Source organism: Apodemus sylvaticus, chromosome 4 (genome assembly GCF_947179515.1).
Source record: "Apodemus sylvaticus chromosome 4, mApoSyl1.1, whole genome shotgun sequence".
Classification (NCBI taxonomy): domain Eukaryota; kingdom Metazoa; phylum Chordata; class Mammalia; order Rodentia; family Muridae; genus Apodemus; species Apodemus sylvaticus.
Window position 1 is genome coordinate 78,961,230 of NC_067475.1, and position 15,671 is coordinate 78,976,900.

A 15,671-nucleotide genomic window follows, 5' to 3' on the forward strand; every position below is an offset into this window, starting at 1 on the left:
AGACATCCCCCCCCACCCCTGGATTTGTCAGCGTCCCAAGTCTCAGTAGCTCGCTCAGAACCATGGATGCAGTGAACTGGAGCTGGTGGGATTTAAAGCTGACCCACCGCACTGGGGAGCCTGTATTACTCTCTGAAATCAGACCACAGGCTCCTGAAGAGAGCGAGTGAAGTCACTCGCCTCCCACCGACTTCAGAACCAAGCAGTCAGGGCCAGGGAGGTTGACTCAGTGGGCAGGCTGCTCACTGCCAACCACCCATCCCCAGGACCCACACAGTTTAGAAAAGTCATCCTCTGACATCCACGTGCACCTTATCATGTGCCCCCAATAAGTGAAGAAGTGTACATTTAAAATGAAAATAGTAACAAATGGCTGCTGATGTCACCCAGTGGCTAAAGATGCTTGTCACCAGATTGTTGACTTGAGTTCAAGGTCACAGTCACACAAATAAGTTATAACATCCTTTCTTTAAAGCCTGAAGAGGGGCTGGAGCGGTCAAGGGCACTGACAGCTTTTGCACAGGACCCAGGTTTGGTTCCCGGAACCCACATGGTGGCTCTCAACCATTTACAATTCCTCCTACATCTCTCTCACACACACACTAAATAAATAAACATAAAAGAGAAAGGCAAACCATTGTGCTGCCTACTTTTTGTCAACTGGACACAAGCCAGAGGCAACCTCAATTGAGAAAATGTCTCCACAAGATTGATTGGCCTGTGGGGCATTTTCTTGATTAATAATTAGTTTGAGTGGGTCCAGCCCACTAGGTGAAAAGCGGAATAAGCAAGCTTTGGGGCGCAGGCTGTGTTTTTTCATGGTCTTTGCTTCAGTTCTGCATCTAAGTTCCTGCCCTGACTTCTCTACATGACGGGCTCACTGCACACTGCAAGATGAACCCTTTCTTCCCCAGGCTGCTCCTAGTTATGGTGTTCAACACAGCAACAGAAGCCCTAAGACAACCAGGAGCCCACAGTGTGAAGCAGGGTTAGAACAGAGCTGCTTTCATCGTCAGGAAAAGGTACAGACCCCGGTACTGTGCTTCCTCTGCGACCTGTAAGTGGGACCACTCATCCGCGGCAGGACTGGTCTGTCTTCCCCATCAGCTGGCCTTGGCCGAGTGCTGCTGTTCCCTGTTTCTCTCTTTCTCTGACTTTTCTGTCAGTGCTGGAGAAGAGAACACTACAGTTCCCAAAAGGCAAAAGGCAAAAAGAAAAAGAAGGGACTGAAGAGATGGCTCAGCAGTTAAGAGCACTGACTGCTCTTCCAGAGGTCTTGAGTTCAATTCCCAGCAACCACATGGTGGCTCACAATCATCTGAAATGGGAATGGGATCTGATGCCCTCTTCTGGTGTATATGAAGACAGCAACAGCATAGACACATATATAAAATAAATAAAATCTTAAACAAAAAGAGACAATCAGCTCTGTACCACCACACACTGGTCACAGTTGAAAACAGTCAACACTCAGAGTAATAAAAAAAAAAAAAAAGGAGGAGGAGGAGGAGGAAGAGGGAGAGGAGGAGGAAGAGGAGGAGGAAGAAGAGGAGGAGGAAGTGGAGGAGGAAGAGGAGGAGAAAGAGGAAGAGGAGGAGGAGAAAGAGAAGGAGGAGGAAGAGGAGGAGGAAGAAGAGGAGAAAGAAGAGGAGGAGGAGGAGAAAGAGGAGGAGGAGGAAGAGGAGGAGGAGGAAGAAGAGGAGAAAGAAGAGGAGGAGGAGGAAGAAGAGGGAGAGGAGGAGGAAGAGGAGGAGGAAGAAGAGGAGGAGGAAGAGGAGGAGAAAGAGGAGGAGGAGGAGGAAGAGGAGGAGAAAGAGGAGGAGGAGAAAGAGGGAGGTGGAGGAAGAGGAGGAGGAAGAGGAGGAGAAAGAGGAGGAGGATGAGAAAGGAGGAGGAGGAAGAGGAGGAGGAGGAGGAGAAAGAGGAGGAGGAGGAGGAGGAGAAAGAGGAGGAGGAAGAGGAGGAGGAAGAGGAGGAGAAAGAGGAGGAGGAGGAGAAAGAGGAGGAGGAGGAGAAAGAGGAGGAAGAGGAGGAGGAGGAGGAGGAAGAGGAGGAGGAGGAGAAAGAGGAGGAGGAGGAGGAGAAAGAGGAGGAGGAGGAGGAGGAGGAGAAAGAGGAGGAGGAGGAGGAGGAGGGAGTGTGGAGAAGATCCATCCATCCAGCAAGCAGTACTGTAAACTTTAACATACACAAGTGTGAAGTACAGAGACAGGGACCCAGAAGGACAATCCATCCATCAATGCAAAAGTGGCCAGATGCTTGTGTGGCTGGCTTCTGTGGTGAGTCTGAACAGGCATTATCCTGCAGCCGTGGCCCACAGATCAGCTATTGCCTTCACTCTTAGGAAATTCCAGACGTTCCAACCTGGGAAGGCAGCCAAGCATCCCCAGACCCGAATCCAAGCACACACTCCTCTAAGTCACCAGGCAGGCATCTCGACACCACCCCGCCCTCTCCTCTGTGACACTCAAGGCTCTCACACCAGTCCGGAATTTTGCTGTTTCCAAAGGTGATCCTCAGCTTTGTTTTGTTTGCAACCTGAATTGAAGTGTTCTGCCTCCTTCCCCACTGTACCCCACCCTGGGCTTGGGACTGCATGCTTCTCTCTAGGGGCCGGGGTCTTAGTCCAGCCAGCAAGGAGTAGGGTAAGGAAGCAAAGACCTGTCGGGCGCAGCCAATCCTCGTCTCTCCACCGGTGTCAGCAGGCACTGTGTGGTATCTGTGCCAAAAGGGTGGGGCAGGAGAAGGTCTGAGGTTCAGAGGGACATCTGAGAAGACTTTGGCCAGGGTGACACAGGAAATTAATCCGGCAGATCACAGGAAGCGCTAAAGCACCCAGTGGGGTGGGTAGCCCTAATAGGACACTGGGACCGTGTAGACTCTGGAAGGGCTTGGCTTTAGGAACAAATGACTGGTCAAGAGCTCTCTGCATGAAGCTCTGGACATAATGTACACCCGGGCAGCCGCGACCCCTCCCTCTCATCCCTTTAAGGTTACTTCATTAAATCATAAACATGAATTTACAATTTTTATTAGCTTACAAAAATATTAGATTTCATTATGTGTTTTGTTGTCCCTCCTACCCACACACTTAAAAATTAAGGAAAAAGACATGCCATTACACCATAATCCTTGGTAATTCCTTTTCAAAACTACAAAAGAAAAATCTTATAAAGGCTTGTGACATCTCATAACTAACTCCCTGGGATACTTCCAGACACAAGAGGTGCTGGGGCATTTGTGCCTCCAGGTTCCCCGATCCTGTGGCCATCCTTGTCCTGACTGTAGGGACCATAGTTGGGGCTGGTCAGGAGTGTGCATATCTGTAGTCCCAACTCTCTGGAGGAAGAGGCAGATGAAGCTCTGTGAGTTTAAAGCCAGCCTGGTCTCCATAGTGAGTTCTAGGACAGCCAGAAATACAGAAAGACCCTGTCTCCAAAAAAGAGGGGAAGCCGGGCTGTGGTGGAGCATGCCTTTAATCCCAGCACTTGGGAGGCAGAGGCAGGCAGATTTCTGTAGGCCAGCCTAGTCTACAGAGTGATTTCCAGGACAGCCAGGACTACACAGAGAAACCTTGTCTTAAACAAACAAACAAATAAATAAATGGCGGAGGAGCAGGACTGGAGAAATGAGTCAGTAGTTAAGAGCACTGGCTGCTTTTCTAGAGGACATTCCCAGTTCAATTCCCAACCCCACATGGAAGCTCACAATTGTCTCTAACTCCAATTTCAAATGATCCAAAACTCTTACACAGATCGACTCGACTTTGACACATAGTCCTACAACTTAATTAATTGACATAGGTTAGTTACCTAAATCCTTTAAACTTTGTATTTAATACAAGGATTGAGTATGTTAACCCTACATGATTCTAAAGATTAAAAAAGAAAACATAAAAAGGATGTATCAACATCTGATACACACATTGTGTTAATTAATCATTGGCATTTATAGTGACTCCTTATTTTCCTATTTGCATATGAGCATGTATATATACATACGGACACACAAACACACGTATGGGCACACACACACAGCCTCTACACAAGCACGCTCCCCCTAATCAGAGACAGGAAGTGAAAGCACCATGCTGGTGAGAAACCTGTAAGTTTTCTTCTCTTGCTACTTCCTGGGTGCTGAGGGGCTCCTGGACATCCGTCCTTCCTGAGCAATGTACATTTATCAAGCAAGGACCCAGGAAAGGGAACAAGAGACTCACCAGACCTGGGAGAGGTCCTGAGGGTGGGGAACCTGTTCTTGCCCTCAGCTGGTGACTTCAGTATAGGCTCAAATCCTGCTTCAGGCAGTAGCCCCTCTAAAGGTCTCTCCGAGCACCTCAGTGGGGGTGCCTCTCTCTTGGTCCCGCTACAGGAACTGCTCATGGTCCAGAAGTTTGCATAGGGGCCAGGGGGCACTCATTCCAGTCCTGACCAGCTGCCTCTTCAACTGCTTAAGCCCTTCCCTTCCCCACCCTACTTCAAACACCCTAGACAGTCTGTGGCCAGGCCTTTAACCCTTTTGGTGCCACTGCCCTGCTCCAAGTGTTCCCTGAACAAAAGATAGCCGCAGGACTCAGTCTCCCACGGAAACTGGTGTGGGAAACCAGGCTGGGGTCCCCCTTCCTCCCCCAGAGGAGAAGATGTGGACCCTGACAACTAGGAACTTTTAGCTTCCCTCTAACAGGGGACAGGGAGAAGCTGGGGAGGGGAAGGGGAACACCAACCCAGGGCAAGGGTTACAGCTGGAGACCTATTTAACAGCAAGGTCTTCCCCCAGGTCAGCAAGGTCCCCTGTCCTCGCTCAAGTTAGGCTTAAAAACTGTACTTTGGTCCCTTTAAGAGGCAGGTACAGTAGCGCGTGGGAGGAGAAGGTTGTATTTATTGTCATGCAAGTGCACCGGAAGGGAGATTATAGGCCTCTGCAGGTGAGGAGGCCCCGGCTCTGACAGCCCCAGGGTGGCCAGCCACTCCGCCAGAGTGCCAACACAGAGCAAGGCTTGTTTTGGATACCAGGCAGCAGGATACTTGACCAGGTCCTCCACCCTTTCCTTGGTAACAACCTAGGGGGTGTGGCCTCAACCCTTGCCTCTTCCGCCAGGGCAGAGGGCAGCTTGGTACAGCTTGGACTTCTTGAGGTAACAGGGTGCATGCCTCTCTTAAGGATCCTGTGGCTACTGGGAGATCTGCTGTCTCCGACAACTCGGGATTTACAGTGTCTGCCGTGGGCACGTTACTGAGTGCTTCGACCCTCATCTGTAAAGCGGGCAGCAAACGGGAAGTATGGATATGTGGTAGTCACTTAGGAAGAGTGATGGGGGTCGGTGTGGTGGCACACAGCACTCTGGGACAAGGCCAGCTTGGGGTATCTAGTGAGTTCAGACTAGTCTTATCTATAGAAGAGACAAATTTTGAGACTCTTGTCTCAAAAACTTTAAGTAAAAATAAATATGTTAGACTGCCACCTGCTGGAGATCTTTGGATATGCCCATTTACGTTGCCCTTCGAGACCAAGTGAACAAAGCAGACAGATTAGTTGTCCTGTGGTCAGAGCTGCCCTTTGCTCTAAGGTCCTTGCTGTGGGTGAGGGAGAACGAAGCACCCTTCCCTGCATGCCCCAACCAAATGTGAGAAAGGGACAGTAATTTGCTTTTTCCTGAGAATACGGGAGAAATGCTTGTGCCGTCTTAGTGGGGAGGAGGCCATGGAAATCCACATTAAACAACCCTGATGAGGATGCAAGCTCCAAGACAGTCGCCAGAGGCCCGCACTGAGTGGCCCTAGGGGCTGGGATCCCCACTGTGTGGTCAGTGCTCCCCTCCATGCTCCAGCTGTGCTCTCCAGGGAGATTAACTTCCTGTCTCTCCAGTGAGCTGCCCCTTCTCCCTGCACAGTAAGCCCCCCTACCCTCCACTTTCTTCAGGTCTGAAGGCCTAGATGTGAAGGGAGTAGCAACGGAAGCCGCTGCCTCCCTCTGGTACCAAGCCGAGTAGAGATGGGACGCTGGGACGCTGCCCGGACGCTGTGGGAGGGCTCGAGGGCTGGTCTGCAGCCGGCAGGAGAGACCTGGCACCTGCTGGCTCCAGGGCTGCTAGCTGTCCTTTTAGGGTGGAGCCCCTGTTTGGGTCACCCAATCTTCAGGGCAATGAGGGGGTTGCTCACTCGGCAGGTTGTAACCTGATCCAGGGTTCACATCCTCGGTGCGTGTGTGTGTGTGTGTGTGTGTGTGTGTGTGTGTGTGTGTGTGTGTGTGCATGTGTGTGTGTGTGTGTGCGTGTGCACGCGCGTGTGTGCACACACTCCTCAAGGAGCGATGATGCTGGCAGTCATCCTATCTGATTGCCTGAAGGTGACTAGGGCAGTGCTGAAGCCAACTATTTCAGCTAAATCTGTGCAGACCTCAGGAGCGCTTACATTCTCCACAGCCACTGCTGAAGGGCTGAAGGGAGGCTCAAATTCCCCCCCCCCCCCCCACTCCAAGGCAGCTGATCTCGTGAGAGATGAAGTATCTAGTTTGGCCTCTTTTCAAAGTACCCCTGACATCCACTGCCTTCACCATACTTATCATCTCTGAGGTCCCGTTTCATCTCCTCTCCCACCAGTACCAGTTCATACAGCAATGATCTGTGTACGGAAAAGGAGAGCACCCCTGCCTTCTAGAAGAGACCACCCAGAGTGAACACCAAGAAAGAAACAGCTTTATGTCACCTGCCCAAGTCCACCCTGCTGTGGGCAGGAGAGCCCTCCTCCTGGGACTTAACTCTGTAACTCCAGGAGGAAGCACACTTGGGAAACAGCGGTCCCCTCTCTGAAAAGGGTTCAGTACCAGATAAGGTCCTCTCTAGCGAGTGCACTCCCACCTGCTCACCGGTCTGAGCGTCCCCGGGTTCCCACCGGAACAGGATGAGCAGAGCAACCATCTTTCTTGCTTTCTGACCTGGGTGGCGCTGGGGCATCCAAGCTGGAGGGCCTGGAGGAAGGACGTGAGCTGCCCGAGGGCCACCCCATTGGGAGCTTCCCGTTGTCTCCAAGTCCTTTTCATCTTTCAGGGACCCAGAGGCTCCCACTGCTTGGTAAAGGAAAGGTTAAACCGGTTAGGCAGGGGAGCTGAGGAGCTGGAATCAAACAAAGCCAGCGTTTGTTGGGTCGCCCTCCTGCCTGGGAGGCCTTTCTCAGACCACGGCATTCCTGTGTTGGACAGAGTCAGTTTACAGTGGAGAAGGCGACTCTGTAAAAGCCAAAGCTGCTTTCCCCCTGGCTACTAGAGGGTCCAATGCTGCAGGAAACCCAGCGCTTCTTCCTGGCCTGAAAAGAAAATGTTGCTGGGCATTTGGCTCAGGCCTATAATCTCAGCACTCAGGAGGCAGAGGCAGGTGGATCTCTGGGAGTCTGAGGCCAGCCTGGTCCACAAAGGGAGTTTCAAGACAGCCAGAGCTATGCAATAAGGAGACTCCATGTCAACACAAGAAAATAAATCCAAGCTCAACAGAAGCCATTTCCTTTAATAATAACTTTTATTTTATATGTGCAGGCACCCGCAGAAGTCATAGAAGGGAGTTAGATCCACTATCGCTTGAGTTAAAGGCCACCTGACATAGATGCTAGTTTCTGAATTTGGGTCCTCTGCAAGAGCAGTGTGTGCTTTTGCTGCTGAGCCATCTCTCCAGCCTGAGATGCCATTTAGTTTTAAAACTTAAAGTTATATGAGTTTTTTTCCTGCATGTATCTATCTCTGTGTACCAATCAAGCACCTAGCTCTAGCAAAGTCCACTGGGTTCCTTGGAACTAGAGTTAGAGGTTGTGAACCATCACGTGGATGCTGGAACTAGAACCCAAATCCAACAGAACAGCTAGCCCTCTTAAGCCCTGAACCATCTCTTCCATCCCTAGAAACCACCATTGGTTCTCAGCCTTCCTAATGCTGTGACCCTTTAATACAGTTCCTCTTATGCTGGTGACTCCTAACCATAAGGTTATTTTCATTGCTACTTCATAACTGCAATTTGCCACGGCTATGAATTATAAATAACTGATATTCAACCCCTGTGAAAGGATCCTTCGCTCCCCAGGTTGAGAACCACTGACTAATAAGACTAGTGTGGCCAGGCAGCGGTGGCGCATGCCTTTAATCCTAGTACTTGGGAGGCCGAGGCAGGAGGATCTCTGAGTTCGAGGACAGCCTGGTCTACAGAGTGAGTTCCAGGACAGCCAGGGCTACACAGAGAAACCCTGTCTCAAAAAAAAAAAAAAAAAAGATTAGTGTGGTAGAAAGGCCAGTAAATAGATCAAGACCATCTCTAGCTGTAGAGAGCCAGCAGGAAGGCTTACGGAGAGTCTGTGGTCTGTGGTGATGGATGTGAAAACAGAAAGATGAGCACACGGTTCAAAAGGAATCAGGCCCATCTCTGGAAACAGACCACACTTCAAGGCCGGGAAAGCCCATTGGCTAGCCCGGGGTGGAAGATTCAAAACCTGGGCTCTGAAAATGACCAGCCTGTTGACACAAGACAAACACACGGGTGTGGCATTTGTTTTTTATTAGAAAACCCATTTGGTAAGGGCCCCTAACCCAGGCAGTGCCTGTGTAGCCCCCATAATCTTCAACCCTCTTGAGAGGAGCTGCCAGGGGATGGGGGTGTCAGTGTCCAAAGGGCCCTTCCTGGACCCCAAAGAGTTCACATTGCTAATGATATATCAACGGCACCTTGGTGGGACCTTCGAGCCCTGAAGCTGTGCTAAAGGTGGTCCTGTCTGTATGGCTTCAGCGACAATAGGGAGGCCCTCTCCACCCTCCAGGCCTGCCCCTTGCATTCTTAGCTGAGTTGGGGGTAAGATTCAGGACAAAATAGCCACGGGCCAAGAGAACACACTTGACACCCTCAGGAAGTCTAGAAAACACCTGGTTTCTTGGGAGAGAGGGCTGAGGAGACTGCATTCAGTTCTTCTTGGGTTTGGGAGTATCGTATTTCCTCTTGCTGGAATACCACAGGAGCAGGGGGATGCCAATGGAGGGCAAGGTCATGACCCCAAAGGCTGCCCAGTCCAGCTGTGGAGGAAAACAAGGGTGTGCTTAGGAGTCTGGGTACAGATGCGGGAGAGAAACGGAAGGAGGGAATGGTCCGATGGGAAGGGAGCAGCAGGGCCCAGAATGTAAGCAGGACTTTGCCAGCCTCTCCCCTCAGACACAGGGCTCTCTACGACTAGTTTCCTTTTCAAGCTGTGCAGTCAAAGCCTCACCTCACCCAAATTCTAGACAGCATTTGAGAAGGGGGATGGCCTACCAGGCATGCCTCCCGAGCCCTTGGGTTCTCTCCCTCACACCTCACCCTGCTCGCTGCCACTTGCCTTCCGGCCTTGCTAACCCTTGTCACCCCTGGCTCACACCAGGCCCTGGGTCAATCTGAGCTGTTCCCAGTCTGTCCTTCCTCAGCGCCTCTTTGCAGGGTTAAATCCTCCCTGGACTTAGAGACTGGACACATGGTGCTGACTGTAGCCCCGCCAGGCCCAGTGTAAGGCCTGACTGACCAGAGCGTGACCTTCAACGCCTTACTGAGTCCCTTATGCCTGCCATCAGGGGAATTTTGTTGCTCCTGCGTCTCTGTAGCCAAGCTAGCTGCAAACTGACTGAATGGTTGATGATGAACTGCTCACACCCCTGCCTTCACTTCCCAGAAGTGCTGGGATAGAACCCAGGGCCCTGAGCATGAGGGGCAGACACCCTAGCAACTGAGTTACATCCTCAGCCCCCAGGACATCTGACGGGACGGACTGTCTCTCATTTGGAACTCTGGATGACTTAAATTTCCTCACTCAGTGTTTAACCAGCTCTGAGAAATTCTCTCCAAGCTCTAGCTGGGCCGTGGAACCTAACACTCGACTATCCCAAAACTTGGCGACTCCCACTGAGTCTGCTGGGGCGTCCAAGTGACACAGAACTCTAAGTCAGGCCACAAGTGAAGGCTGAGCAGAGGGAAAGTCCAGGTTTTTGGTGCTGGCAAATACTAGAAGTGCTTACGAAATGGGGGGAGAATCTCCTGTCAAACTCCCGCTGAGCGAGGATTCCTCCCTGGCCAGGGGCACTGGTGGAGCCGATCTGGAGAAGAAAAAAGGTGTTAAGGCAACTTTCAAAGTCACCTCACCCGGGAACAGGCGGTTCCAGCGACACATCTCTCAGCATCAGACATGGCTACCACACACACACACACAGGCAGGAGTGCCTAAAGGACAGAGCTGTAGCTCAAGCAGCAGTGCCCCAGCTGCCCAAGGACAGAGGCGGCCCCCAACACCCACAACCCCAGTTTCAGGCACGAGGCATGCATGCAGTACACACGACATGAATGTAGCGCACACACACACACACAGCAGGCAACACTCTCAGATACACAAATAAATCTAAAAAACAACAAAAAAAAAAAAACAGGTAAGGAAAGCTTTTAAATTAGATATTAGATAGATGAAGCATGGCGACACATGCATTCAATCTCAGCACATGGGAGGCGGCGACAGACCTTTAAATTAGAAGTCAGCCTGATCTGCAGAGTGAGCTCTAGGACAGCCAGAGCTACACAGAGACACCCTATCCTAAAAACAAAACAAAAAACAAAAAACAAAAATAGCTGGGCAGTAGCGGTGCACACCTGTAATCCCAGCACTTGGGAGGCAGAGGCAGGTAGATTTATGTGTTCGAGGCCAGCCTGGTCTACAGAGTGAGTTCCAGGACAGCCAGGGCTACACAGAGAAACCCTGTCTCGAAAAAAAGCCAAATCCAAAAAACCAAAACGAACAAACAAAAAAACAAAGAAACAACCGCCCCCTCCAAGTCCTAGATGGCAAACACCTTTAACCTGCCCTACAAGAGGGTCTCTTCTGTGACTCATGAGTCCCAGGCCAGAACTACATAGGACTACATAGTGAGATGTCTTAGTAACAAAGAAAGAAGGAAAAAAAAGAAAGAGGGGGGGAGGGAGAGAGAAGGAAGGAAGGAAGGAAGGAAGGAAGGAAGGAAGGAAGGAAGGAAGGAAGGAAGGAAAGAAGGAAGGAAGGAAGAAGGACAGAAGGCAGGGCTCCTGGGAGGGTACAAGTAGCAGGTGGAAAAGCTTGGTCTCTGGGGGTAAACAGATCCTTCTAAGAGATGGAAAGACAGTAACAGGAGCCTGGGCAGGCGACTGGAAATGGCAAGGACAGCTGAAAAATGGAGAGCAAGCGACACATTCCAGAATAAAGGGAGAGCAAAGGGTGAAGGGAAGAGAAGCTGCGGTCTCCCCGGGCGCAGCACCTGGATCTGGAACTTTACGACTGGAACCAGAGGTCCTTAGGACCACTCCAGTATATACAGTCAGCCTGTCTTAGCAGCTGCTGAGGACATTTTCTACAAGAGTTTGTAAGGAAAGACAGCCGGGGGATCGATGCCTGCTGGCTTCTATGGGCATACGTGCATGCTCACACACATACATAAAAGCCAAACCATACATTCTGAAAAGAAACTAGGGTGTTTTTAAGGGAACTGGAGCCCCACCCAGCTCAAGGTTTGGGAACTCACCACAACAGGCCCATCCTCCTGGGCCAGGTAAGTAATCGTGGCAGAAGTGAAGTTGAAGTAGCCAGCTTTGAGAGGACGCAGGACCACTGTGTGGGAGACATTGCTAGCACTGGCCCAAGGGTTAAGGAAGAAAAGGAGAAGACGAAAGTCTAGTGTGGTGGTGTCGTCATTTAATCCCAGTACCCAGGAGGCAGAGGCAGGCAGATTCCGTGAGTTCCAGGACACTCAGGGCTACACAGAAACCCTGTCTCAGAAACACAATGAAACAAAGCAGTAACAACCTTTCTATCCCCTCATGGCTAACCATATGCACTCTGAAATATAGCATACGGGGTAATATACTAATAATATATACAATATGCTGGGAGTAGACCTGGGTCCTCTGACAGTGCAGGGAGTGCTCTTAACTGCTGAGCCTTCTCCCTAGAGATACACAGACACGTCAGGGTTAGTATTGTGCACTGTGTATTCAGAAGCTGAGCTCTGAGCCCCAGTCCAGACTGCAACCTGATCTTGGGGCACAGTATTAAACTGTCTTCTGCTCCCCAATATCCGTGATTAGTTAAGAAAAGGCTAGAGCCTGTGACTGAGGAGAGAGGAAGGTGAAACTTGAGATGGAGTGGGGGGCTCAGGTAGGGACCACAGAAGAAGGAGAGTGGTAAAATGTCGCCAAGGGTCAGGATGAGCCAGGAAGACGTGGCAAGAGACGCAGAGCAAGACTCAGCCGGCAAGTGGGTGGCAGTCATCTGGTCATTCATTCATTTCCTAACAGGTTACAAGAGTTCAGAACCTGCTCAGCACAGTGCCAGCAGCTTGGGAATAAAACAGATAGCTCTATGTTCGGGAGCTAAACAGAAAAGAGTAGGGTAGAGACTCCCTCCCATAATAATACAACACACTTGGTTTTAAACAACTTAGAAAATCTGTCATTGATTATTATTTCTTTTCTTTCCCTGTGTGTGTGTGTGTGTGTGTGTGTGTGTGCGCGCGCGCGCGCGCGCGCGCGCGCGCGCGCGAGCAGACAGGGAAAGGATCTCGGAGCTGGACTCACAGATGGCGTGAGCAGTCTGACAGAGTGCTGGGAGCCAGCCTCCTGTACTCTGTGAAAACACAAGTGCTCTTACCCACAGAAAAATCACCCAGTCCACCACAGAAGTTCTTAAAAATATAGTACACAGGATAAAAACAAAAGGGGCAAACAAAAATACAAAGAGACTATTTACCCTCACCAGAAAAACGTGAGCATGTAGCCGGAGAGACAGCTCAGAGGTTTAAGAACACTTCCTATTCTTTGGAGTTTGGTTCCAAGCATCCACATAGGACAGAACCTTCTGTAACCACAGCTCCAAGGGATCTGATGTCTACACACACAAATCTAAAGATACTTTAATACACAAAGCAGGGAGGGGAGAACTAATCATGTAATTCACTAGTTAAAAATAACTGTCACGGTGCAGAGATGGTGTACACCTTTGATCCCAGCACTTGGGAGGCAGGTGCAGGTGGATCCCTGTGGGTCTGAGACCAACCTGGTCTACACAGCAAGTTTCAGGACAGCCTCAACTACACAGAAAAATCCTGTCTTGAAAAATAAAAAAAAAAAATAAATAAATAAATAAAAGGAAAAAAAAAAGAAAAACCAAAATAATAACAATAGTAATAATAATAATAAAATAACCTTCAAATCAGAAAGCAGACACTCACTGAGAGGCTAACAAGTTACCCAGAGTTTCCTTGGTGACATCCCACTGAATCTGCTTTGAAAGCACCTCACCACCAATATGTGTGAATACCTAGGTCTGTCTCCGGCAATGCAAAGAAAAAAAGCACATTCAATATCCATTCCTGGCTATAGATATTTTTACAAATGTCTATCTCCCTAATGGAGCTGGGGGAGATACAGATAGCCTCACAGCCTGAAGGAAGGCACACTCACACTGCCAACACCTCATCGTCCCCAGAGATGACAAGGAACGGGCCACACACCCAGTCTGCTTGCAGCTCCCTTGTTGTGACCCAGGCAATGTCCCTCTCCCAGCCCGCACCACCCATACAAAAAGGATACGGGGCAATCCGGTCCCATTTGACATTGAGCATACCGGAGACAATGCCGAAATCTTCTGGAGGGAAGGAATCGTCAGATAATTCCACATCTAATGCAGCACTGGAAAGCAGAGGAAATGAGAGTGAGGGCCATAAAACTAAGGGAACTAACCAGAAAATCTACCTGCTGGTCAATAGAACCCCCACAGTAAGGTGGGCCTGACTTGAAGATTCCAGGTCAAGGCCTGGATTCTGTTGCTCAGAAATACCAGAATATTCAAATATCCAGAAGTGAATGTGCCCAGAGCTATTCCTGCTCTAATTCTAGATAGGGGAAGTAAGAAAATAAAAGGGAAAAGAAATATAAAAGGAAATAACTACAATCAAAGTGCCCCTTGGAGCCAGCCGTGGTGGCACATGCCTTAAATCCCAGCACCCGGGAAGCAGTGCCACAGACAGGCAGATGGCTGTGAGTCTGAGGCCAGCCTAGTCTAAGAGCGGATTCTAGGACAGCCAGGGTTACACGAAGAAACTCTGTCTTGAAAAACAACAAACAAACAAAAAAAAGTGATTGTCAGTGAAAGAAGAAAGCTGGAAGTCTGCACTCGAGGCTAAGAGGCCAGGATGTACATTTTGTGTCTGTATTTCCTTTTTTACAAGCTGAATTTATTCCTGCCTTTGAAAGCCTTCCAGGACCCCAAAGTGGAAGACGGTTTCTTGTAGTTCACCTAAGGATGCCTTCACTTTCAAAAAGCACCCCGACAAAGGTAAACCCTCTAGTATATCCATTCATTCATTCACTCACTCACTCACTCACTCACTCAGTGCGCTCGATGCTGGAAGACTCCAAAAGAGAATTTGCTCCCCAACAAAATGTTCTCACTGTCCACGTGGAAGCTGAGAATTCAGAAAGGAGCTTGCTAACCCTAGGCCGTTACCTGGAGCCGACATTGTAGATGTTATACTGCAGGGTCAGGTCCCTCCCTTCCACAGCGTATCTGTTGAGCAATGATTTGGAGGCCAAAAGCCTGGCTCCTTCTTCTGCTTGACCGACGGCTAACAGCGCCAACACCACAACCGCCAGCAGCCTCATCTTTGGGAAAAAAAAAAAAAAAGAGCAAAGTGAGCAATCGACCCAAGTATGGAAAAACACTGCCAGCCAGGCAGCCTGTGCAGCGCCACGCTCCAGCCCCGCCGCCACGTCGGCAGCCGGCGGGCTCCGAGAACCGCCCAAGCCACAGCAATGAGCACCGCGCCGCGGGCCAGCCCGGGTCACCGGAGACCCCCAGCGCTCCTGCGACTCCCAGACTCACCGTGAGTACCCCAAACGCCTCCCTGGGCTACAGACAACCGGAAAACAACGTCAGCCTCCAAACGACCGGAAACGGATCTGGCCGGAAACCCTGATGTCCCTTCCAGTGCCTTGTGGATGTTGTAGTTCTAAAACAAGCCCCACCTTCCCCTTTGTGGTGGCTGCTACCCCAAAGGAGTGAGTTATCTAGAGTCCTTGACTCTTTCCTGTGTGTCCTCCAATCTTTTTTTCTTTAATACATCCCCAATTGAAAAATCCTCTGTTTATTTAAGTAAACTAAAATGAAATAAACTGCATAGGCACAATTTTAAAATTCAAAGAGACTCCGACTTTGTTTTTCGGCTGCAGAACCTGATAGAGCCTTTCCTTGAATTCTTAGATTTCCAAACTGGCTGGTCACTGCCTTATGAAATTAGCACTTTACAGAGAATTCAGACAATTACTAAACAGTGCCAGAGAGACCCCTCGGCAAGTAAAGACACTTGCCACCATGCCTGCCCTCCTAAGTTTGAATCCCTAGACCCATTTAATAGGACACTGGCAAGTTCTCTGATCTCTACATGCACGCGTGTGCACGCACACACACACACCACAATCACGCATAAATACGTGAATATGTATACATGCATATAGCACGTATGCAAAGGAATTCTTCCACATCCCTTCTGTAGTACTCTTATATCCAGCATGTGTTGACTCTGCACCTCCATTGTGCTACAGCACTGCTATAGATGCTGGGGGAATGACGAGAGAACATTCTCCTACTGCACCTGCCTCTCCT

At 49.9% G+C, this 15,671-nt stretch overlaps 2 protein-coding genes across 3 annotated transcripts in view; both read right to left on the minus strand.

The window, feature by feature from the left end:
• Nucleotides 1-4,451, minus strand: part of Arhgef2 (Rho/Rac guanine nucleotide exchange factor 2) — a 52,636-nt gene extending 48,185 nt beyond the window's left edge. Inside the window, exon 1 of one of the 2 annotated variants that reach the window (XM_052180114.1) lies at nt 4,225-4,451. The gene's annotated coding sequence lies outside the window, so the exon portion shown is untranslated. Of the gene's footprint in view, nt 1-4,219 lie in introns of both variants that reach the window. The other variant, XM_052180113.1, reaches the window with a different exon arrangement.
• Nucleotides 4,452-8,518: 4,067 nt separating this feature from the next.
• Ssr2 (signal sequence receptor subunit 2) lies at nt 8,519-14,980 on the minus strand. Its single transcript, XM_052180119.1, has 6 exons — nt 14,892-14,980; nt 14,517-14,671; nt 13,601-13,699; nt 11,536-11,644; nt 10,012-10,089; nt 8,519-9,042 (listed from the first exon to the last, which is right to left on the minus strand). The coding sequence occupies exons 2-6, from the start codon at nt 14,669-14,671 to the stop codon at nt 8,932-8,934; spliced, it is 552 nt and encodes a 183-aa protein (XP_052036079.1). The 5' UTR covers nt 14,892-14,980; the 3' UTR covers nt 8,519-8,931.
• Nucleotides 14,981-15,671: the final 691 nt, after the last annotated feature.

Bases quoted from the DNA above. Each gene is read 5' to 3' on its own strand.
- Ssr2 (XM_052180119.1), bottom strand. From the start codon at position 14,671: ATGAGGCTGCTGGCGGTTGTGGTGTTGGCGCTGTTAGCCGTCGGTCAA. The intron at 13,700-14,516 runs GTAACGGCCTAG...TCTGCTTTCCAG, and splicing joins ATCTACAATGTCGGCTCCAG to TGCTGCATTAGATGTGGAAT. The intron at 9,043-10,011 runs GTAAGCACTTCT...TTTCCTCCACAG, and splicing joins GGAGATTCTCCCCCCATTTC to CTGGACTGGGCAGCCTTTGG.